The 17,900-nt window shown below is 39.6% G+C and overlaps 1 protein-coding gene across 1 annotated transcript in view; it reads right to left on the bottom strand.

Moving 5' to 3' along the window:
• Positions 1-3,382: 3,382 nt before the first annotated feature.
• Ttc21b (tetratricopeptide repeat domain 21B) overlaps positions 3,383-17,900 on the bottom strand; it is a 72,049-nt gene continuing 57,531 nt past the window's right edge. Inside the window, exons 25-29 of the mRNA XM_055600383.1 lie at positions 15,610-15,805; positions 12,210-12,434; positions 9,185-9,305; positions 5,930-5,997; positions 3,383-3,849 (exon numbers count right to left, since the gene is read on the bottom strand). Coding sequence (XP_055456358.1) covers positions 3,772-3,849; positions 5,930-5,997; positions 9,185-9,305; positions 12,210-12,434; positions 15,610-15,805 — 688 coding nt within the window. The 3' untranslated portion in view covers positions 3,383-3,771. The remainder of the gene's footprint in view (positions 3,850-5,929; positions 5,998-9,184; positions 9,306-12,209; positions 12,435-15,609; positions 15,806-17,900) is intronic.

Raw genomic sequence — 17,900 nt, 5'->3', positions numbered from 1 at the left:
GGGCTGCCTTCTCTCCAAAGGTTATCTGTTTGGAAGGAGGATTCAGAAATCCTCTCATTACTCAGCTTTTCTCATTTATGGGCTCGGATTGCATTCACGGGCACTGTGCCAGATTCACTGACGAGCACGGTAAGCGTTTCTCTAAAAAAAAACAAAAAAACCCACAATCTATCTGGAGCTGAAGAAAAGTATGAGAAGGTAGATGGCATTATTCATTTATTCATTTATTTATTTATTTATTTATTTATTTATTTATTTATTTGCTCATAACTATGACTTATCATGTCACAATGCCACACCCTCCCTGGCCCCAGTTCAAATCTGGCAGGCCAACTTTCAGCAACCACAACCAGAAGGGTGGATATAAATGAAAAATTCCTCAAGTCCAAGCCACACAGAGGCCATGGCTCTGCAGGACAAGGGGCTGCCCTTTGGCCCAAGACTATCTTATTCATTATAAAACAGATGAAAAAGCCCATTAGCATAGGGCTCCTCTAGCCACCTTGGCATTCACCATTTCCTGATGTTTTGCTCAGAGGTCCTTCTGGATTCCTGAAGATGTGCTCTCTGCTCCTTTACTGAGGTATTCTCTGTGTAGCCCTGCAAGGGCGCTTATATTCTGTCACTCAGTTGTTATTGCTCTCAGTGCCATTTTCTGAAAGTCTCTTTTCTACATTCTCACTCTGGATGTCTGGCAATCAAATGAAATTAGAAAATATTTTGTAGGAACGATTAGAAAAATTTGAGTTAAGAATTGAACATCAGCTTTTTTTTTTCCCTACTCATCTTTGCCAAGAAAAGATCTGCAGACACTGAAAAAGAAGATTGCAAAGGTTGCCCTCTAAAAGTTACATTTTAAATGTCCTATTTTTTAATGTAAAATGTTTATTATAGTTAACTTTCATCATTGCAAAAAATATAATTCTGTTAATAATTGTATGTTCAGGTTTGTATGTATGTGGTGACTGTTATATATGGGCCTATGTTTCTTGTAAATGGCCATATAACATCAATAATAACACTTCTCCAGTTTTAGAACTTTGACAATTAAATACACTTGGAAAACACTGAGTTTGAAAATACTTAATAGCTACATAGAAATTCATCATTAGACAAATGTGAACACATTTGGCTACCTTTTTTTTTTTTAAGTTCAGTGACACCAGAAAAAAACAAAACAAAACAAAACAAAAACATGCTGCTCCCCTACCCCCATTCCTGAGTATTCCTAATGGTGTTTCTCTAAATCGGACAGTTGGTCAAGGGACAGCCTCTCACTCAGGCTGCCTTATTGACAGTGAATGGGTGTAGCACTTTCCTGCCCATGCGTTGGTGCTCAATCAGCACCAATAGAACCACATGACCCCGTTTGAAAATTACTGATCTTCTCTGGTCCCAAAGTAGGATGGCTCCTCTCGGCATCATAATTGGTCCCAGGAGTCCCATCTACTTGAACCCTAGTCCAAAGTTCGACCTCAGTTTCTCCACCGGTCCTGCAGGAAGGCCATCCCAGGTCTGTTCTGGGTTGTCCTGACTTTGGGGGAAGAAGGCTATTGCCTCCAGGGCATCTCCACTTATCACACTAGATGTGACCACATTTGTAAAAGTCAGAGCACACTAAACTTCCAACCTCTTCCTTAGATCCCGAGGGCATTTATTCAGATCCAGGCTCTAAGGGAACTTTTTCCACTAGGTTTTCTGAGTCTTCTCCATCCTGAAGCAGGCATGAATTTGGTGCACTGTGGTCGTTTAAGCTGCTATTTGGAGTTGTAACTGCTTGACCTAAGCTCCAAACTTCACATATTTCTGATTTAGAGATGTCACAAAAATCAATTCTCAGTGAAACAAACAAACAAACAAACAAAACAAAAACAAAACCTCTGGGACAGCCAATTCTGTAGAGTATAGATAAGGTAGCAAGAGCCAGAATGGCAGGATGGTTACATTGAACTGAGCCTGGATAGGACAATGGTTTTTCTTTTTTTATATTTATATTTATATTATTTATTATTTACACAGTGTTCTGCCTGCACATATGCCTGCACACCAGAAGAGGGCACCAGAAGAGGTGGTTGTGAGCCACCATGTGGTTGCTGGAAATTGAACTCAGGACCTTTGGAAGAACAGCTAGTGTCTTAACCTCTGAGCCATTTCTCCAGCCCCAATAATGGCTTTTCTAAAGTGATAACAAAAATACTCAATGAAAGGAGTAAGCCACCCAGGGGACTGTAAACCTGAAATTCCACCCTGAGTGATGGAGTTCCTCCAGCGAGGCTATACCTCCTAAAGGTTTCATAATGTTCCCAAACAGCAATACCAACTGGGGACAAAGTATTAAATACATAAGCCTGTGGTGGGGACATTTCTCATTCAAATCACCACATGCACATGCTCATTCTTTGTTATGGAAGGAATAGGCAGGATCTGGAAGTTGGGGGTGATGCAGAAGAGCTAATTAGGAGTCTCACCACTGAGGAAAAATAATTGTGTTTCTCTTAGCCGTTGTTAATTGCCTATAGCTCTTCACCTAGGGATTGGACAGCTTGGAATCTGTAGGATAGGAATATTACATTTTTTCCTAGCCTTGTGATGAACAAATGCGATGAACATAAAAGTGTTTTATTAGATACAAAATAGTTCCTAAATGTTATTATCAGAGTTTTATGAAATTATATAAATGCAATTTTGGTGAAGAATGATTAGAATTTTATAGCACATAATTGGAAATAAAAGGACACTAAAATTATGGAGATGTCATCCCCAAAGTAATCTATTTTAAAGAAAAACAAATTATTAAAAATATTTTATTGCAAGTGAAAATAAAACTGAAGACTATTGCATTTTTAAAGAACTAAGAAGATGTAGATAAGACATTGAAAGGAATGCTAAATACCAAGCTTGTTGAGATTAGGTAATGTAGTGTAAAAAGGCTGAGGCTGGCTATTGAGTTCTATTTACCGGGGCAGCCACCCTCCCATTCTATGCTTTGTGAGTCCCTGATGACTGAGAGCAATTTTCACATTTTTTCACCAGACCACTGTCTGGGATATATTAGACTCACTCTAGTGACTTTTGGTTAAATACTGCTATGGGGATTTAGGATTTACCTACTTAAATGGGTTTTAGAAAATGATCATTTCTTAAGATCATTCTTGCCGTGACAGGAGGAAGCATGAACATAACAAAGACAGGCAAAACACACTTTGATACCTTTCCGGAAAGATTTTTCTAATAAATGTTATTTCCCTTAATATTATTACCTAACACTACTGACTGCCCTGTGAGCTTACTTTTATTTGACAAAACAGTGTGTCTTTTGAGTTCTGAGAAAAATGTAAACGAGATATTCAGAAAATCTTTATTAAAATATTGATTATTTTTTTCATAAATTACATGAGAGTATATCCCAAACTATAATAAAAAATTAACATATAACAGTAGACTTTAAATAGGACTGTTGAAAAATCTAATGATCTTCAGAAAAGATATATCACCTAGACTTTAACGAAAATATTTTCTGTAGAAATGAGCTAGCCTTTACAATGGAGTTACCATATCTGTGCCTACTGGCAGAGAGAAAGATCAGCTCTCAGCCAGCCCTGCCTGGGTGACACCGCACACCAGCGTTCGTCTGTGGACAGCAGCAGCCTCTGCTGGAGAAGGCGGGCCACACTTCTGTGACACTGTCAGCTGGAGCCTGTGTGACCGGCAAATGCTGAGGGGCTGTCGGATCCCTTCGTTTGTTCAACACTTCAGTTAACACCATCATTTTCAAGGTCTTAAAGACGCACGGGCCTTATCAAGTATTTCCTTTCTGATTTTGGGGTAAGTTGGATGTGATTCAAGAACCTGGGAAACAAAGCCAAAATAACTTGTAATGGACAGTTGAGAACAAGTGAGCCATGACTATTCTATAATGTGCATTGTGGCCAAGACCTCAACTGTATTAACATGGTAACTATTACACTTTCCTTCCTTCCTTCCTTCCTTCCTTCCTTCCTTCCTTCCTTCCTTCCTTCCTTCCTTCCTTCCTTCCTTCTTAATTTATTCATTTTACATCCCCATCTTGTCCTCCTGGTCCCACCCTCTGGCCCTCGCTCCTCCCTCCTCTCCCTTCCCCATTCCCTAGTTCTCAGAAAGCGGGAGCCCTCCTCCCCTGCCATCTGACCCTAGCCTTTCAAGTCTCATCAGGACTGTGTGGATCCTCTTCCTCTGTGGCCTGGCAAGGCCACCCTCTCAGGGGGAAGTGATCAAGGAGCCCGCAACAGTGTCTACGTCAGAGATAGCTCCTGCTCCCCTTATTACGGAACCCCTATGGAGACTGAGACCGAACTGCCTATGGGCTACATCTGAGCAGGGTGATAATCTCAGCTGTAAAGTGGTGACTCATTTAGACAAGAGGATAAGAACATCAGAATATGGAACCACACGTGGAAACATCCCATACAAGCTTCCTTAACAGACAGCATAGAGGACAACTTCTAATACACTCTGGGAGAGTGATAATAACTGGGAGCGACATCAGATTTAGCTACACTGATTTTAGAACATTCCAATTCCCAGGAATACTATGTCTAAAGAGTGAGTAGCTATTCATTTAAAAAGATAGAACTTCACAAGTGATTCTAATGCATAAGCCTTGCTTTGTGTTCATCCTTACCTTGGAGAGAAACACTACCTTTCGGAATTAAGCAATCAATAGCAATCCCCTAGCCAGGTTATTTACCTCCATAATGTCTGTACAGAACTATCTGGGGTAAGGGCTATGAAAAATTGTAAGACGCTCATTCTGAAACTATTGCCTTGCATGAAGGACCACTGGGACATGGCAAATATAAAGAACTGTAGAAATTCTAAAGCTGGAAGGAACTTAAATAAGCCATTTGAATCGCAGGGTTTTAATGAGATAAAATGTAGAAACACTTTCTAAAGTATGGAATATTTCTATAATTTAAAAATCAAAATTCTCTAATAAACTTATTTAGATACATTCATAAAAGGTTCCACTTAAAATAATGACCTAGGAAATCAAATGTGTCCCTAGTGCCTGCAGAGGCCAGAAAAAGAGATGGTTGAGAGCTGCACATTGGTGCTGGCAACCAATTCCAGGTCCTCTGCAAGAGCAGCAAATGCTCCTAACTGTTGAACCATCTCCCCAGGCCTTCAGACACCTTCCAAACTGGGTTTGGTTTAACATTTTTTCCTACTAGCCTGTGTCTTTAAACTGATCAAACACTGAACCCCAATTTTAAATAAAAAACAAATCCTTGTTTTAAATTTATTTTCTAATTTTTAACTAAACACAGAAAATTTCCTCACAATTTATTTAATAAACTATTTAAAGACTTATCTTCTACTCCTTTCTATTCAATGATGTCTTGAGAGTAAAAGAAAATTGTGCATCCATACTTTTGGTTATGAGCCTTAGCCTTTAAGAGCTGAGACATCTTTCCAGCCTCCATCTGTACAATTTTTTTTAAATTTTTTTTATTATTAGTTACATTTTATTAATTCTGTATCCCAGCTGTATCCCGCTCCCTCATTTCCTCCCAATCCCACCCTTCCTCCTTCATTTCCTCCCTGCCCCTTTCCAAGTGCACTGACAGGGGAGGACCTTCTTCCCTTTCATCTGACCCTGTTTTATCAGGTATCTTCAGGACTGGCTGCAAAGTCCTCCTCTGTGGCCTAGCAGGACTGCTCCTCTCTTGGGGGTGGAGAGGTCAAAGGTCCTGCCATTGAGTTCCTGTCAGAAATAGTCCCTGTTCCCCTTACTATGGGAAACCAATTGGTTACTGAGCTACCATGGGCTACATCCGAGCAGAGGTTCTAGGTTATAGCCATACATGGTCCTTGGTAGAGTGCCAGTCTCAGAAAAGACCCCTGTGCCCAGATATATTTGGTTTTAAGCAACTGTAATTTAAGTTTTTACCTGGTGACATACATCAATTGCATCCACATATCGTTTTGCTTTTAGGTAATTAAATGCCAATTTGTACCCTGTTAAGACAAAAAAGATGGACACAGTGGTACATGGTTTTTTTCTTCCTCTTCTGGTGACTCATTAGAGAAGCCCTAAGGAAAACTGTTGGCAAAACGAGTACAGAGAAAAGTGACACGGCAATAAACAGCAAAGTGAAAATTAGGAAGATCAAAGAGAAAAGAACAAAACTGGAAGAAAGGACCACAGTGAATAACTGTTGGGTGCGAGGATTGCTATTCCGCACATGCGGTTTCTTTAACTTACTAAAAAAGGTCACGTTGATTTCAGGTTACAGTAAAAAGTCATCACAAGGCAGTAAACAACATGCCCACTGATCTAGACAGTATAGGTTCATTTAGTACCTATTAGGAAAACTTGATTCCTGTAGCCAATACTCTTAGTAGTAGAGGAAGTGAATATTTAAGTACTTACATGAATAAATGAATAATTTCAAGCACAGATAAAGTCTATGAGAGAAAGATCAATATAAAAATCCAATCTAACAATGTTACAGAAGGAACCTAAACCACAGGAAGAGGGTGCTGGGTTACTGGAAAGGAAAGGATAAGGCCTAAGCTGAGCCAGGCTGGGAACCAAAACCCTTTCTCTTCAGGTAGTGGGAACTGCATATGTCAAGACTAATGGTAAGGCATGTAAGAAACCAAACCACTTCAGAGTCCTCGATGAGAAGACAGCAATTGAGAGAGCAGCGCAGGTGGTTAGATTAGGCTTCAGAAATCTTACTCAGTGAACAGTAAGACTGTCACAATTACGCATACAGGACTGCCACTCTTCTAGTGTTGAGGATTAGAAGTTTTAAGACAATCAAAATGATTGTTGCTCTCCTAGAAGACTACTCCAAGAATAAGAAAAGATTATAGTCTTTCCACCTCCTCTTCCACAATGAACTCTTGGGGGCAGAGGGTACAGTATAGATACCCACTTAGAGTTGAGCACTGTTCATGCTCTTATTCTCTGCACCTTGGCCACTTGTGATTGTCTCTGTTAATGCTGCAAACAGAAACTTCTCAGATGAGGGTTCAAAGCTGCATTAATCTATGGGATAACAATAAGTCATCCATTAGGAGTCAGTTTAGTACTTGTCCAATTAGCAGAATAATACTAATACATTCTCCTCTGGGACTAAGAAATGTCTAACCACAGGTTCTTGGTCCAACAATGCTGCAAAGTTTGTGTTTCATCTCATGTAGCAGGAATTAAATCCAATTAGAAAGTGGGTGGTTACTCCCGTGACGTTTGTGCCACCATCACACCAATGGATATGTCTTCCAGGCAAACCGTTATTGTATCTCACAGGTTTCACAGCTGGGTAAAATTGTATCATTCCTCCTCAAACTACTCAAAGCTTTTCAATGTATAAGTGTGGATTTCTGGCTTGCTGACTGTCTTTGGAACATTAGGACATTGTCTGAATTTTTGCTTTTCAGTTTCCTTAACTGTTATGGAAACAATTCTTACCTCTTATAGTAAAATTGTATTCATTTTTATTTATGTCTATGGGTGATTTGTTTGCAGATATGCATCATTGTATGTCTGGTGCTGGTAGAGGCCAGAAGAGAAAGTCAGATCCCTGCAACCTGGAGTTACAGATGGCTGTGAACCATCATGTGGGTACTTGGAATGCAATGTGGGTCCTCTGGAAGTTCAGCCAGTGCCCTTACCTGCTGAGCCATCTCTCTAGTTCCTCTCACTACAACTTTAGACATCAAACAATAGTCTTATGATGAAATGGTTTAAAAAAACTTTTGGAGTACCAATTATAATAGTATAATAGTAATTTTCCTGGTTAAGAAAACATTATTAGAATCATACCTTTAATGTTGGATAAAGTCAATAAGGCCATCTCGAACAAAGTAAAATGCGAAAGGAAAGAAAGGTCTGTCAAAAGTGTGCACGCTCAGTTATAGATCAAGCGGGGACACAGAGAAAGTAAATCAAGAAGTCTAGTGACTGCCATGTCACCTAAGTATAGGTGTGACTGGGTGCTTCCCTCACTGGCTCTCATTCCGAGTACTCCTCTAATTAAATGCTTTTTTTCATTTTAAATGTGTTCTTATGCATATGCATATTTATACAAGGAATGTAACTATATATATTTTATGTAAATTATATCTATCTATCTATCTACCTATTTATCTACCTATCACTGGCATATCTATCTTGGTGCCATTTGAAGTGACAGCACCCTATTTGGAACTCTATGGAAACAGTATGTGGAGTTTAAGGGTTTCTTGACAAGTGCAATGCACTGCTAATTTGGCCAGCCAGATTGGAGTAGTGGATATAGTGACAATCTTAAGGGAGAAACCAAATAATTGAAACTGTCAGAGAAACACCTATGAAATGAACACGGGGAGAGCTGCCAAGATCATTTGTAAACTAAAATAATATAAGGAAAAAAGCTGGTGAGTTGGAGTCTCTGTGTTTTCAGATGAACACAGTATATAAGTAACTTTGAAGCACATTAGTCTGCCAGAATAAATTGTCAAAATTATTTATATTTTATGGGTATTTAAGAAATGTCCACCTTACAAGGTGACTATTTCATATGATGCATAATAGCTGGGAATTAAAATGTATAAACAATCATAAGTTCCTGTGCTTTATCTAATATAGTAATTTAACAGATCCTAAAGAAGCACAAATTAGGGGCCAATCTGAACAGATGGCATTGAGTGTAAGGAGGATGGTCTGACTGCAATCAAACATTATGACACAGCTGTTAAAGACTGGTGCCATCTTAGGCTAAGTTAATAGCTTGAAATCACCTAATGTAATAAAAACATTAACACTTTTATATTCATAATGAGCCAAGCCATATTTACAAATAAATGTGGTTAACACATGCAAACATAGTAACGTTTCATGCATTGTGACCATGGAAACTCTCCATCTCTATCTCAATTATAAAAATGTTCAAAGGGAAGTTTAAACCATGTTTAGTGGTTTCAAAGGACAGTGCCAAGTACAAGAAATACCTGGGGGGTCATCCCAGAAGGAATTTTCCACTGAAGGGCCATTCTCTCACTGCTTCTGTGAGTCAGACATACTCAGCGGGGGAAGTCCCATCACCAGGAGGCTGAGGTTAGTCACTGATGCACTGCTGACGTCACCCAAGGCTTCAGATTTACAGATAATATACCATTGCTTGTTAACACACTGGGCCCAGTTTGCCAAACTCACCCACTGCAGGATTTGTCTGATTACTATGTTTCCACGCCATCTCATAGTTGAAGGCCGCATCTGTATATGCTTGCTCTTTCTCCATAATGTAGCCCATGTATTCATAAGCTTTGCAGCAGGACTGAGGAGAAATGGAAGACATGACTAGATTAAACTCAATACCGATACAATTTTATGGGATTTGCATAACATGCACATCATTCATATTAAGCCCTCTAAATGGTGTATAAAGAAATGGTTTGCAAACTTGAGTATACCACCAAAGTATGTACAGGATGTGGTGAATGATTCTGATACTAAAAGCCAGCCCATACCTTTCAGAAGTAGAAGTTCTTTTCACAGAACCAGAAATACACATAATGGTATGCATATTTTGCTCGTATACAGGTATACCCAATATATTATTACTAATTAAAACATACATATAGGGTTAATAGTATAATGAAAACCAAAGACACATAACTTTCCTTAAAAAATTAACTACTGAACTGGCTCCTGACACACACTTACACTTTCATACCACCAAGAAAAATATCCTCAGATATGGTATAATTTTAACCATACATATGCTAGAATGCTTATCCAAAGGGTAAAGACTTCCTTAAATATAACCCAAATTCATGGCACAGAGAACATGCCAACTTCTTAATCACCCATTCAGACATTAGGTATATTTCAAATTGTTGAAACAATTTATTTTTAAAGAGTTTGTTAGACTGAGGATCTGATCCATGTCACAGACTGTGAATAGTTTGAAATAGCTCATCTGTTTTGATCTAGAGAATTTTTCGTCTGTCTCTATTACCTTAATTAAAAGTAGTATAAGGGAGCTTTACAATAGCATTTTTATCCACACAGATTTAGTTGACTGTGTCTTTGTAGTATTTCTACAACTTAGCCAATATCACTGACATTCCCTGCTTTTTGCAGTGGTGATCAACCTCCCTAATGCTGTGACCCTTTAATTCAGTTCCTCATGTTGTGGTGACCCTCAACCATACAATGATTTTTGTTGCTACTTCATAACCATAATTTTGCTACTGTTATTAATCATAATATATATAAATATCTTATATGCAGGTTATCTGATATTTGAACCCTACAGGGTCACAACCCTCAGGTTGAGAACCACTGTGTTCGAAACTCAGTCTGAATATTTTCCTTACATGCCAACAAAGTTTATTATAACATATTTGCTTATTCTAAGAAATTTTATCAGTATTTTCACTAAAATCAGTTTTCATTAAAACACAGACAAAAATCTGAATCTAAAGAGCCCCTATTTACCACTCAGATGCCCCAAAGCTCAGCACAGTAGTCTTCAATGTTCTGATTTGATTTTATTTTTTAGTTCACTTGATTGACAATATAGTGCACTGTTGTATTTATCTTGTGCATTTTTTCATCCCAGCTCCATCTCTGTCATAGACATTTTGTTTTTCAATGACAACGCACAGGATGTTTGATTTTCTCCCTTTTCATAATATTCTGTCCATTCACAAACTCATCAATCTTGGAAAATAGTGATACTTATTATTGTTTATTTATTATTTGAAAAAAAAATCTCTACATTGAGATGTCTTGTCAAAGAATTGGCTACTTAACAGTGCAGCTTATACGGAAAACCCAGGACAGGTGTTGTATTCTTCTCCTTCGTCTGACAAAAACAGCCAGCTGATTAGCATACTGCAGTGTTGACTAATTCTGTTTTTTTTTTTTTTTGTATTTTTAGGCAGTCATCTGTTTAACATATTGGATGAGTTTTAATCTATTGCATTTCTCATTCCTTTTGGTACTTGGTGTCCCAACTCTGGCTGTTGGGCTGTCTTCAATGTGGCTCCTGAGTGCCTGCTATGACTCTTACCGTCTCTGATAGCTTTTTTACCATCTGGTATGGCAAGATGCTCTAGTGTCGTTTGATGCTTTCTTGGCCCAAATATCAGTGGTTTTCATTTTAAAATTATATAACTCAAGGTTCCTAAGCTTTGATTCCTGAGTCTTATGCTTCCAAATGGAAATTACAAAGAAACTGGGCTGAATGAAGGTTCTGAAGGAGCAAGCAAACTTGATCATACAAGATGCCGACCAAAGCTGGGATTCTATCTGTGTCAAAGCCTTAATTCCCATTCAATGTCACTTAACCTCAGACTGGGCATAAATACTGTTCAACTATACAGTAGTTTAGATTTTAAAGCTTATCATGAGTAATTTGTTTTCAAGGCCAATAAAGTTAAAATTGCTGAAACCGGTCATTTTAAGTAGTCTACCAAATGATAAAGAACATGAATGTTAGGTTTTTAATTACTAAGAAATCATCTTAATACTTTTAGGTAATCATAACTCTTTCTTAAAAAGCACATAATGCATTTTATAATCTAATTTACTTAAAGAGAATAAAAACAGATTTACTGTGATTAACATTTTTAGCTAATTGGTATGAAGCTGTGAATATAAATAGCCTCAACTTTCTAAGTCAAATATAATTATTTCTCAGCAAATACTAATTCACACCTGACCTTTAAAAAATGTTCATAATAAGATATCTTCTTTATGTGTCTGAACAATGGACTGTAAGTAAAAAGGGCTTACATTGTACAGAGCTGAAGATTTTTTCCATTTTATACCTAAAGATAAGGACTTTTATTAAATTAAATTAGAAATGACATGCAGCTGCGGTAAGGTCCTCGAGAAAACCCCTTAAAGGGATGGACAGACGGCCACAATTAATACTCTGCAATTTTCATTAGTTCTGGGATGAGAGGAGTAATTATAGTGAATGCTTGGCATTCCAAAAGCATTTTCTGCAAGTAGGACATGGCCAGCTGAAAGCTGGAACTGCATAAATCTATCTTCCCATTACCTTCAAGGGAACACAACTTCTTTTTTATCATAATGTGGATTTCCTGATTACAGTATGAGTAAACATTTAAGTCAAGGCACAAAGGAGAAACATCAGAGATGGACCCCTGGCTCTGCTCTAGGAAGCTTAGGTAACACAGCTAACCATTGTTTCCCAGTCACCTACCCGGTTGTGGCACAGGCACCGTTTTAGTAATTCTTCTGCCATGTCATATTTTGCTGACTGAATATAAATGTCAGCAAGCAGCAGCCAGCTCTTCTCCAGATCCTCGGCTTCAATAGGATTCCAAGTCATTTTTGCAATCCGCTTCAGCTGGTTTCTGGCTTTTGGCGTCTGTTTCAAGATCATATAAGCTGTTGCCATTCCCAAGAGAGCTGGGATATGATCCTTCTGTGGGAAAACTAAACTTTAGAACACAGGGTGCACCACACAAACACTCACCTGTGCCTTCTGTCTGGCTCCATGCTGGGTAAGTGGGATTATTACTATTTGGCACAGAAGTAATCTGGAGCTACTATGAGGAAATCAGTAAGTGTGTGGCCCAAATGAAATCACAAACTATGTAGATGCCAGGTATCTCCCTCAGTCACTTTCCCAATGTTATTTTCTGAATCAGGGTCACAAACTGAACATGGAGTTCATGATTCGGCGAAGGCTATCTGGTAAATAGCTCCAGGGATCTGAGGCCTCTCAGCTTCCCCAGTGCCGGGACTACAGAGATGCACCTCTGTTTCTGGCTTTTTACGTGAGCACTGGGGAATCTGAGCTCAAGCTTGTCAGACACTCACTTTACCTACACAGCCATCTCCCCCTTCTCCAGAAGCGAAGACTCCCTGGAACAGAAAACCGAGTTGGAATCTCAGCACTAGCTCACCAGGCCTGCTTATGCCCCTCAGTGTGGACGTCACACTTTCCTGGTACGGCCTTTGAAGTGAAGTTCTTTTATTCTCAGTCACCACAGAGGACAAAACTCAGGTGTGGCCAACAGAGTGCCACTGTAATCTGTGTACATGGTTCAGGTGGTGCCGTAAAAGCAAGTGGGTCAGAGAAGCGCGCCCCCGCGCAGCCACCGTGCGCCCTTTCCCCCATGACTCCTGTCACATTCCTGAGTGACACCGTGTTTTGAATTAGATAAATTTCTCTGCCTTAGTGAATTTTGGTTCTCCCCTTCACTCTGAGACACTTACCCTTCTGTTTGTAAAATGCAAGCTTTCCTAGCTCTCCAGTCACACCTGTTTCTAGAATCACAGCTTCTTTACAAGAGTCTCCCAACTCTCTTTAGAGTCCAAGTCACTCGGGGAATGTGACAGGAGTCATGGAGGAAACACGTGCGGTGGCTGCACTGTCGCACTGGCTTTCACGGCACCACCTGAACCATGTACTGAGATGACAATGGCCCTTTGTTGCCCACACCTGAGCCTAAGCCAACCATCACCTACAGTTCCATTGGCAATTCCGGGGAAGAATAGAAGGAATTGATTTTTTTTTTTTTAGTTCAGATAACGATTATATTCACATATATACACTTATCTCTTTTTTCTTAAGACTGAGAAATTTGAAAAAAGAAAGGATACATTATTTCTTGATTCCCATCATACTGAATAAATACTGGCTGGCTAATGAATATTCATTGCATTAAACACATTCATTCTATGAGTTAAGTGAAACAAACCAACACCCATCATCATCACTTGACTGATAGAAAGCAGCTTGAGGGTGGTGCCTGAGCTGCACAGAAAGGCATCTTCACGGAAAACCTTGCTTAGTCTTTCTAGGGGAGAGCTGCAATGCCATTCACTGTATCTGACTTTTATTCTTTTAAACTTTATGGCAGAAATAATGGATTTACTCGGCATAAATTCTAAACTATGTGATACAATTCCAACCCTCAGCAGTTGGTGGCTGTGACCCTTGCTGCAGACTGTACCTTTAACATTTATTAGACTTACATGAGCATTCCACTTCCCTTCTTTCAGTAGCTGACATCTATCTGTTACAGAATGCCAATTCGGGAGGGCCCTACTCTCTTCTTTCTTTCTTTCTTTCTTTCTTTTTTTTAAACACATCACAGAAACAGCATTTGAATATATATTTCTTTATAAAAGGTACATAAGATGACTCAGTAAATATATTATAGACTTTGAAGTCAGGCCTCTCATCTTTAAGATGGAACAATAATCATTAACACCCCCAGGAGTCATGTTTTAAAAACTAAGCTGTATTTTAGAATGTCTTATAAATTCTACAGCAATATATGAATATTATGCCCTTCCAGAAAGGGTTTAATCTGGTTTATAATACAGAAATTGGGTAAAGAATCCTTGGTACTTACTTCACTTCCACTGAATGCCTTAAGGTACCAAAGGATAATTCTCTACCTTTATTGACAGAATCATTTAACATCACATCACAGGAGTTCTCTGGACTATTTTTGTTTTTATAATTTATTTTTAATGAGAAAATCTATACAAATCAGCACTTCATTTGAGGGAGCTTTCACGGATGTCTTTTCCTGGGTTTTGAGCCAGGCCTGACACGAACGATATCTCATTCTTACTCTGCAAAGGAAACTGAAGCAATCCTGGAAGGCATATCTGACTTTATCTCCTATTCCACCCTGCAGGGATGAGAGCATCATCTTAGTGTTTGCAGAAGGGCTCTGCTCTGGGTGGTGCTGATGCTCAGGCTAGCTTGCTGTTTTGACTCACAGTGGCTTACAGTGAGCTGAAGCTGCCATCTAAAGCAGCTCTACACCCATCCATGACATTCTGTTCTTCAGAGTCCTGAAAGTGAGCAATGGGGCCACAGTAAGAGGGTTTTGGTAGCTTATCTACCATCATTACCTCCAAGACAAACAAAATAGAAAATTTTCAGTATCCTTTGAGAAGCACATAATTGTGAGTTTTCAGTGGCCTAGAGCATTGCTCAGTTGAAGAGAAAATGATGATGATCAGTGATGATGGTTAGAAGTCGGTATTACTATCTGTAACTATCCCTTCCTTAGTAGGATTGTGTATGGGAAAGTCTAGCTGAACATTCAGAGAGTGAGAGAGACTAGATTTGAGTGGGGTGAAAAAAGATAAAGCAAATGCCAACAATAAAAAGATTCCAGGAGGTCATTTCAGTGTTGCTACAAAGAAATCATGGCTTGCATGACTAAGACAAATGCTGTCAGTACTGACCCCAGAGATTCAGCTCTCCAGATGGAGAAATGCCAAGAAAACTGAGCAAAAAGGTGAGCCATGCAGGCGTTCATGTTCCCTTAGTAAGTGAGCCTTGGCCATGCATAAAGCATGAAAATCCTCCAGAACACTCAGCTCTTTTTTTTTAGAACTATCTTGTGCTCTTCTGAAACATTTCTTTTCTGTAAAATTAATTCCATGTTCCCTCAGAGAGTAACACACCAAAATGATGGCACACCACGTAAGCTTATATACGTAAGTATGTATCTACTTTTTATTAAGAGTGAGCTAGTAGGTGATGTTCAAGAAACAGTCAGCTATCCAAAACAGCACTTTGTCTTACCAAGACAAGGCAGACTAAGTCAAAAAGGAAAGCCACTGACCTCAGACGCTGCTATTTCAGTGAAGGTGTTCAGGGCCTGCTCCACGCTGGACTTCTGTTTGGTGGCCATTAAGCAGCAGTTTTCCATTATGCGGAGTTGCAAGCGGCCCTGGAGGGTCTGAGGCTTTAGTTCTTTAAGGAGCTTTTCTGCTGTCCTCACTGCTAATTGCACAGACTCCTGCTTCTCAGTTGAAGTACTGTAGACACGAAGAATAAATTACATATGTCTGTTACACAAAACTGACTGATGTTAGAACTCAAGGCACTGGCTCTTCTTTATCATGCATTTAAAGAATTTGTGCATCATTCATTTTTTTCTAATACCAAGGAATGCAGTATAAATGAATTTTTACCAAAATTAATTAGTATGTCCTCAGTTAGACACCATTAAATCCTGAGTCCCTCTAAAATGAAAATTAAACACTAGCTATACATGGTAAAATGTTAATTTTAGCTAATATCTAACTAGAATAAAAAGAGAATCTTCACAAAAAGAGAGAATCTTCATAGGTGATGTCCTGGTTCAGTCCCAGGCACCACACACAAAAACGTCCTACAGAAAATCATATTTTCCAATGGTGTTTTGTACTCAGAAGGAAGAGCAAGATAAGGAAAAGGGTCAGATGCTGTATGATTTCATTCAGTAAATGTTCCTTCAGTACTGTTCCTTCAGTATATGCTCAATGTATCTTATATTTGGGGAAACTGAGACTCGGAAAGTAGGAGAATTCCTCAAAGACCACAAATGGTAAAACTTCCACTTGAGTCTAAGTTTATCAAACATACAAAATCACTCTTCATCTTGTTACCTATCAGAAAGGAATGCGTGACAAAAGGTAGCACATTTCAGGCATAGTAACGATTCAAGCATTTGAGAGCAAAGCCCCCACGCATACATCAGTCAAACCACTCATCTTTATGCTTGAGCTTTTTCTTATATACAGAAGTCTTTTAGTGTACTGTGTGTGTGTGTGTGTGTTTGTGTGTGTGTGTGTGTGTGTGTGTGTGTGTAAGTACAGTAAAGAGGTGTTAGATGCCCCATTGGATCTGGAGTGACGGGCAGTTGTGAGTCAGACAAGTCGGGTATTATGAGCCAAACTTAGATCCTTTGCAAATACATGTTCTTAACCACTGAGTCATCTCTCCAGCACAGGCCCTAGCAATTTTTTGTTTTGTTTGTCTTGTTTTACAAGACAGGGTTTCTCTGTGTAGCTTTGGCTGTCCTGAACTTGCTTTGTAGACCAGGCTGGCCTCAAAGTCACAGCCATCCCCCTGCCTCTGCCTCCCTGAGTGCTGGGATTGAAGGTGTGCACCCCCATGCCCAGCCGGCCCTAGTGATTTTAATCTCACTGAAACCATCTCCTGTTCTTGCCATCTCCTCTGCAGTTCCTATGCTTTGGCTTTCATAACTGTACAATCTGGTTTTTGGTTTTGACCTCGAGACTGCGAGCCTCAGCATGCCCAAAATCTAGTCTGTTTCCTGTGGCTGTATGCAATAACTTGTGTGTGCCCTTCACACACACGCAGCCCTCCAGGTGTCTCTCACAGCTCTGTGTGCACTAGCAGCAGCTCCTCTGAGTTCTAGTTTGTATTTTCAACTGTTTGACGGTCTGCACGTAGGTGCCTACAGGTCTGTAACAGTCTATTCATTACCTTAACTTTCCTAAACAGGCAAGTCACTTCTCTACTTTAAAGTTTCACTAGTCTCTCTAATCTAATCTTGAGACTTGTCCTTCCTTGTTCTAATTTCCTCCACTCCTCATACACCATCTGCTGAGAGCTATGCAGTGCATGGCTCTATGCCCTCCAGCAGCACTGAACGTCAGCATCCTGTGTGGTGCCGGCAAATGGTCTCAGGTACTGTCTTGTATTAAAAACAGATTGCATGCCAACGAAAGGCAGCGAAGGCAGCCACTGCCAGTCACGCAACCATTATATCTTTATCCATTTCCACTCTTTCTGAGAGCGAAACAGCAGACTCAGCTTGAGCGGATGCCACCATTTTCCAGCAGTAACCCACAGTGAATGCTGCAAAGCTGTGGATTCAGCCACCACTCTGCCTGGGCCTTGTTCTGTCCTTTTGGGTCACGGCTTCAGATACGGGACTCTAAGCTTACTTCACAATGCTGTTGCAGACATGTGAGATAATGCATATAAAGAACAGAGCACAGGGCTGGCATGAAGCTACGATGTGCTAAGTTGGTACTATTCTATTTTCCTTTGCTTTGATTTTGCAGTGTATGTGGCGTGCATGTTTCTATGTACAGTCTGTGTGTGCTCATGTGAAGACTG

The sequence above is a fragment of the Psammomys obesus genome, unplaced genomic scaffold (genome assembly GCF_907164565.1).
Source record: "Psammomys obesus unplaced genomic scaffold, mPsaObe1.curated_primary_1811, whole genome shotgun sequence".
NCBI classification, from domain to species: domain Eukaryota; kingdom Metazoa; phylum Chordata; class Mammalia; order Rodentia; family Muridae; genus Psammomys; species Psammomys obesus.
This window is presented reverse-complemented; position numbering and strand designations above follow the sequence as displayed.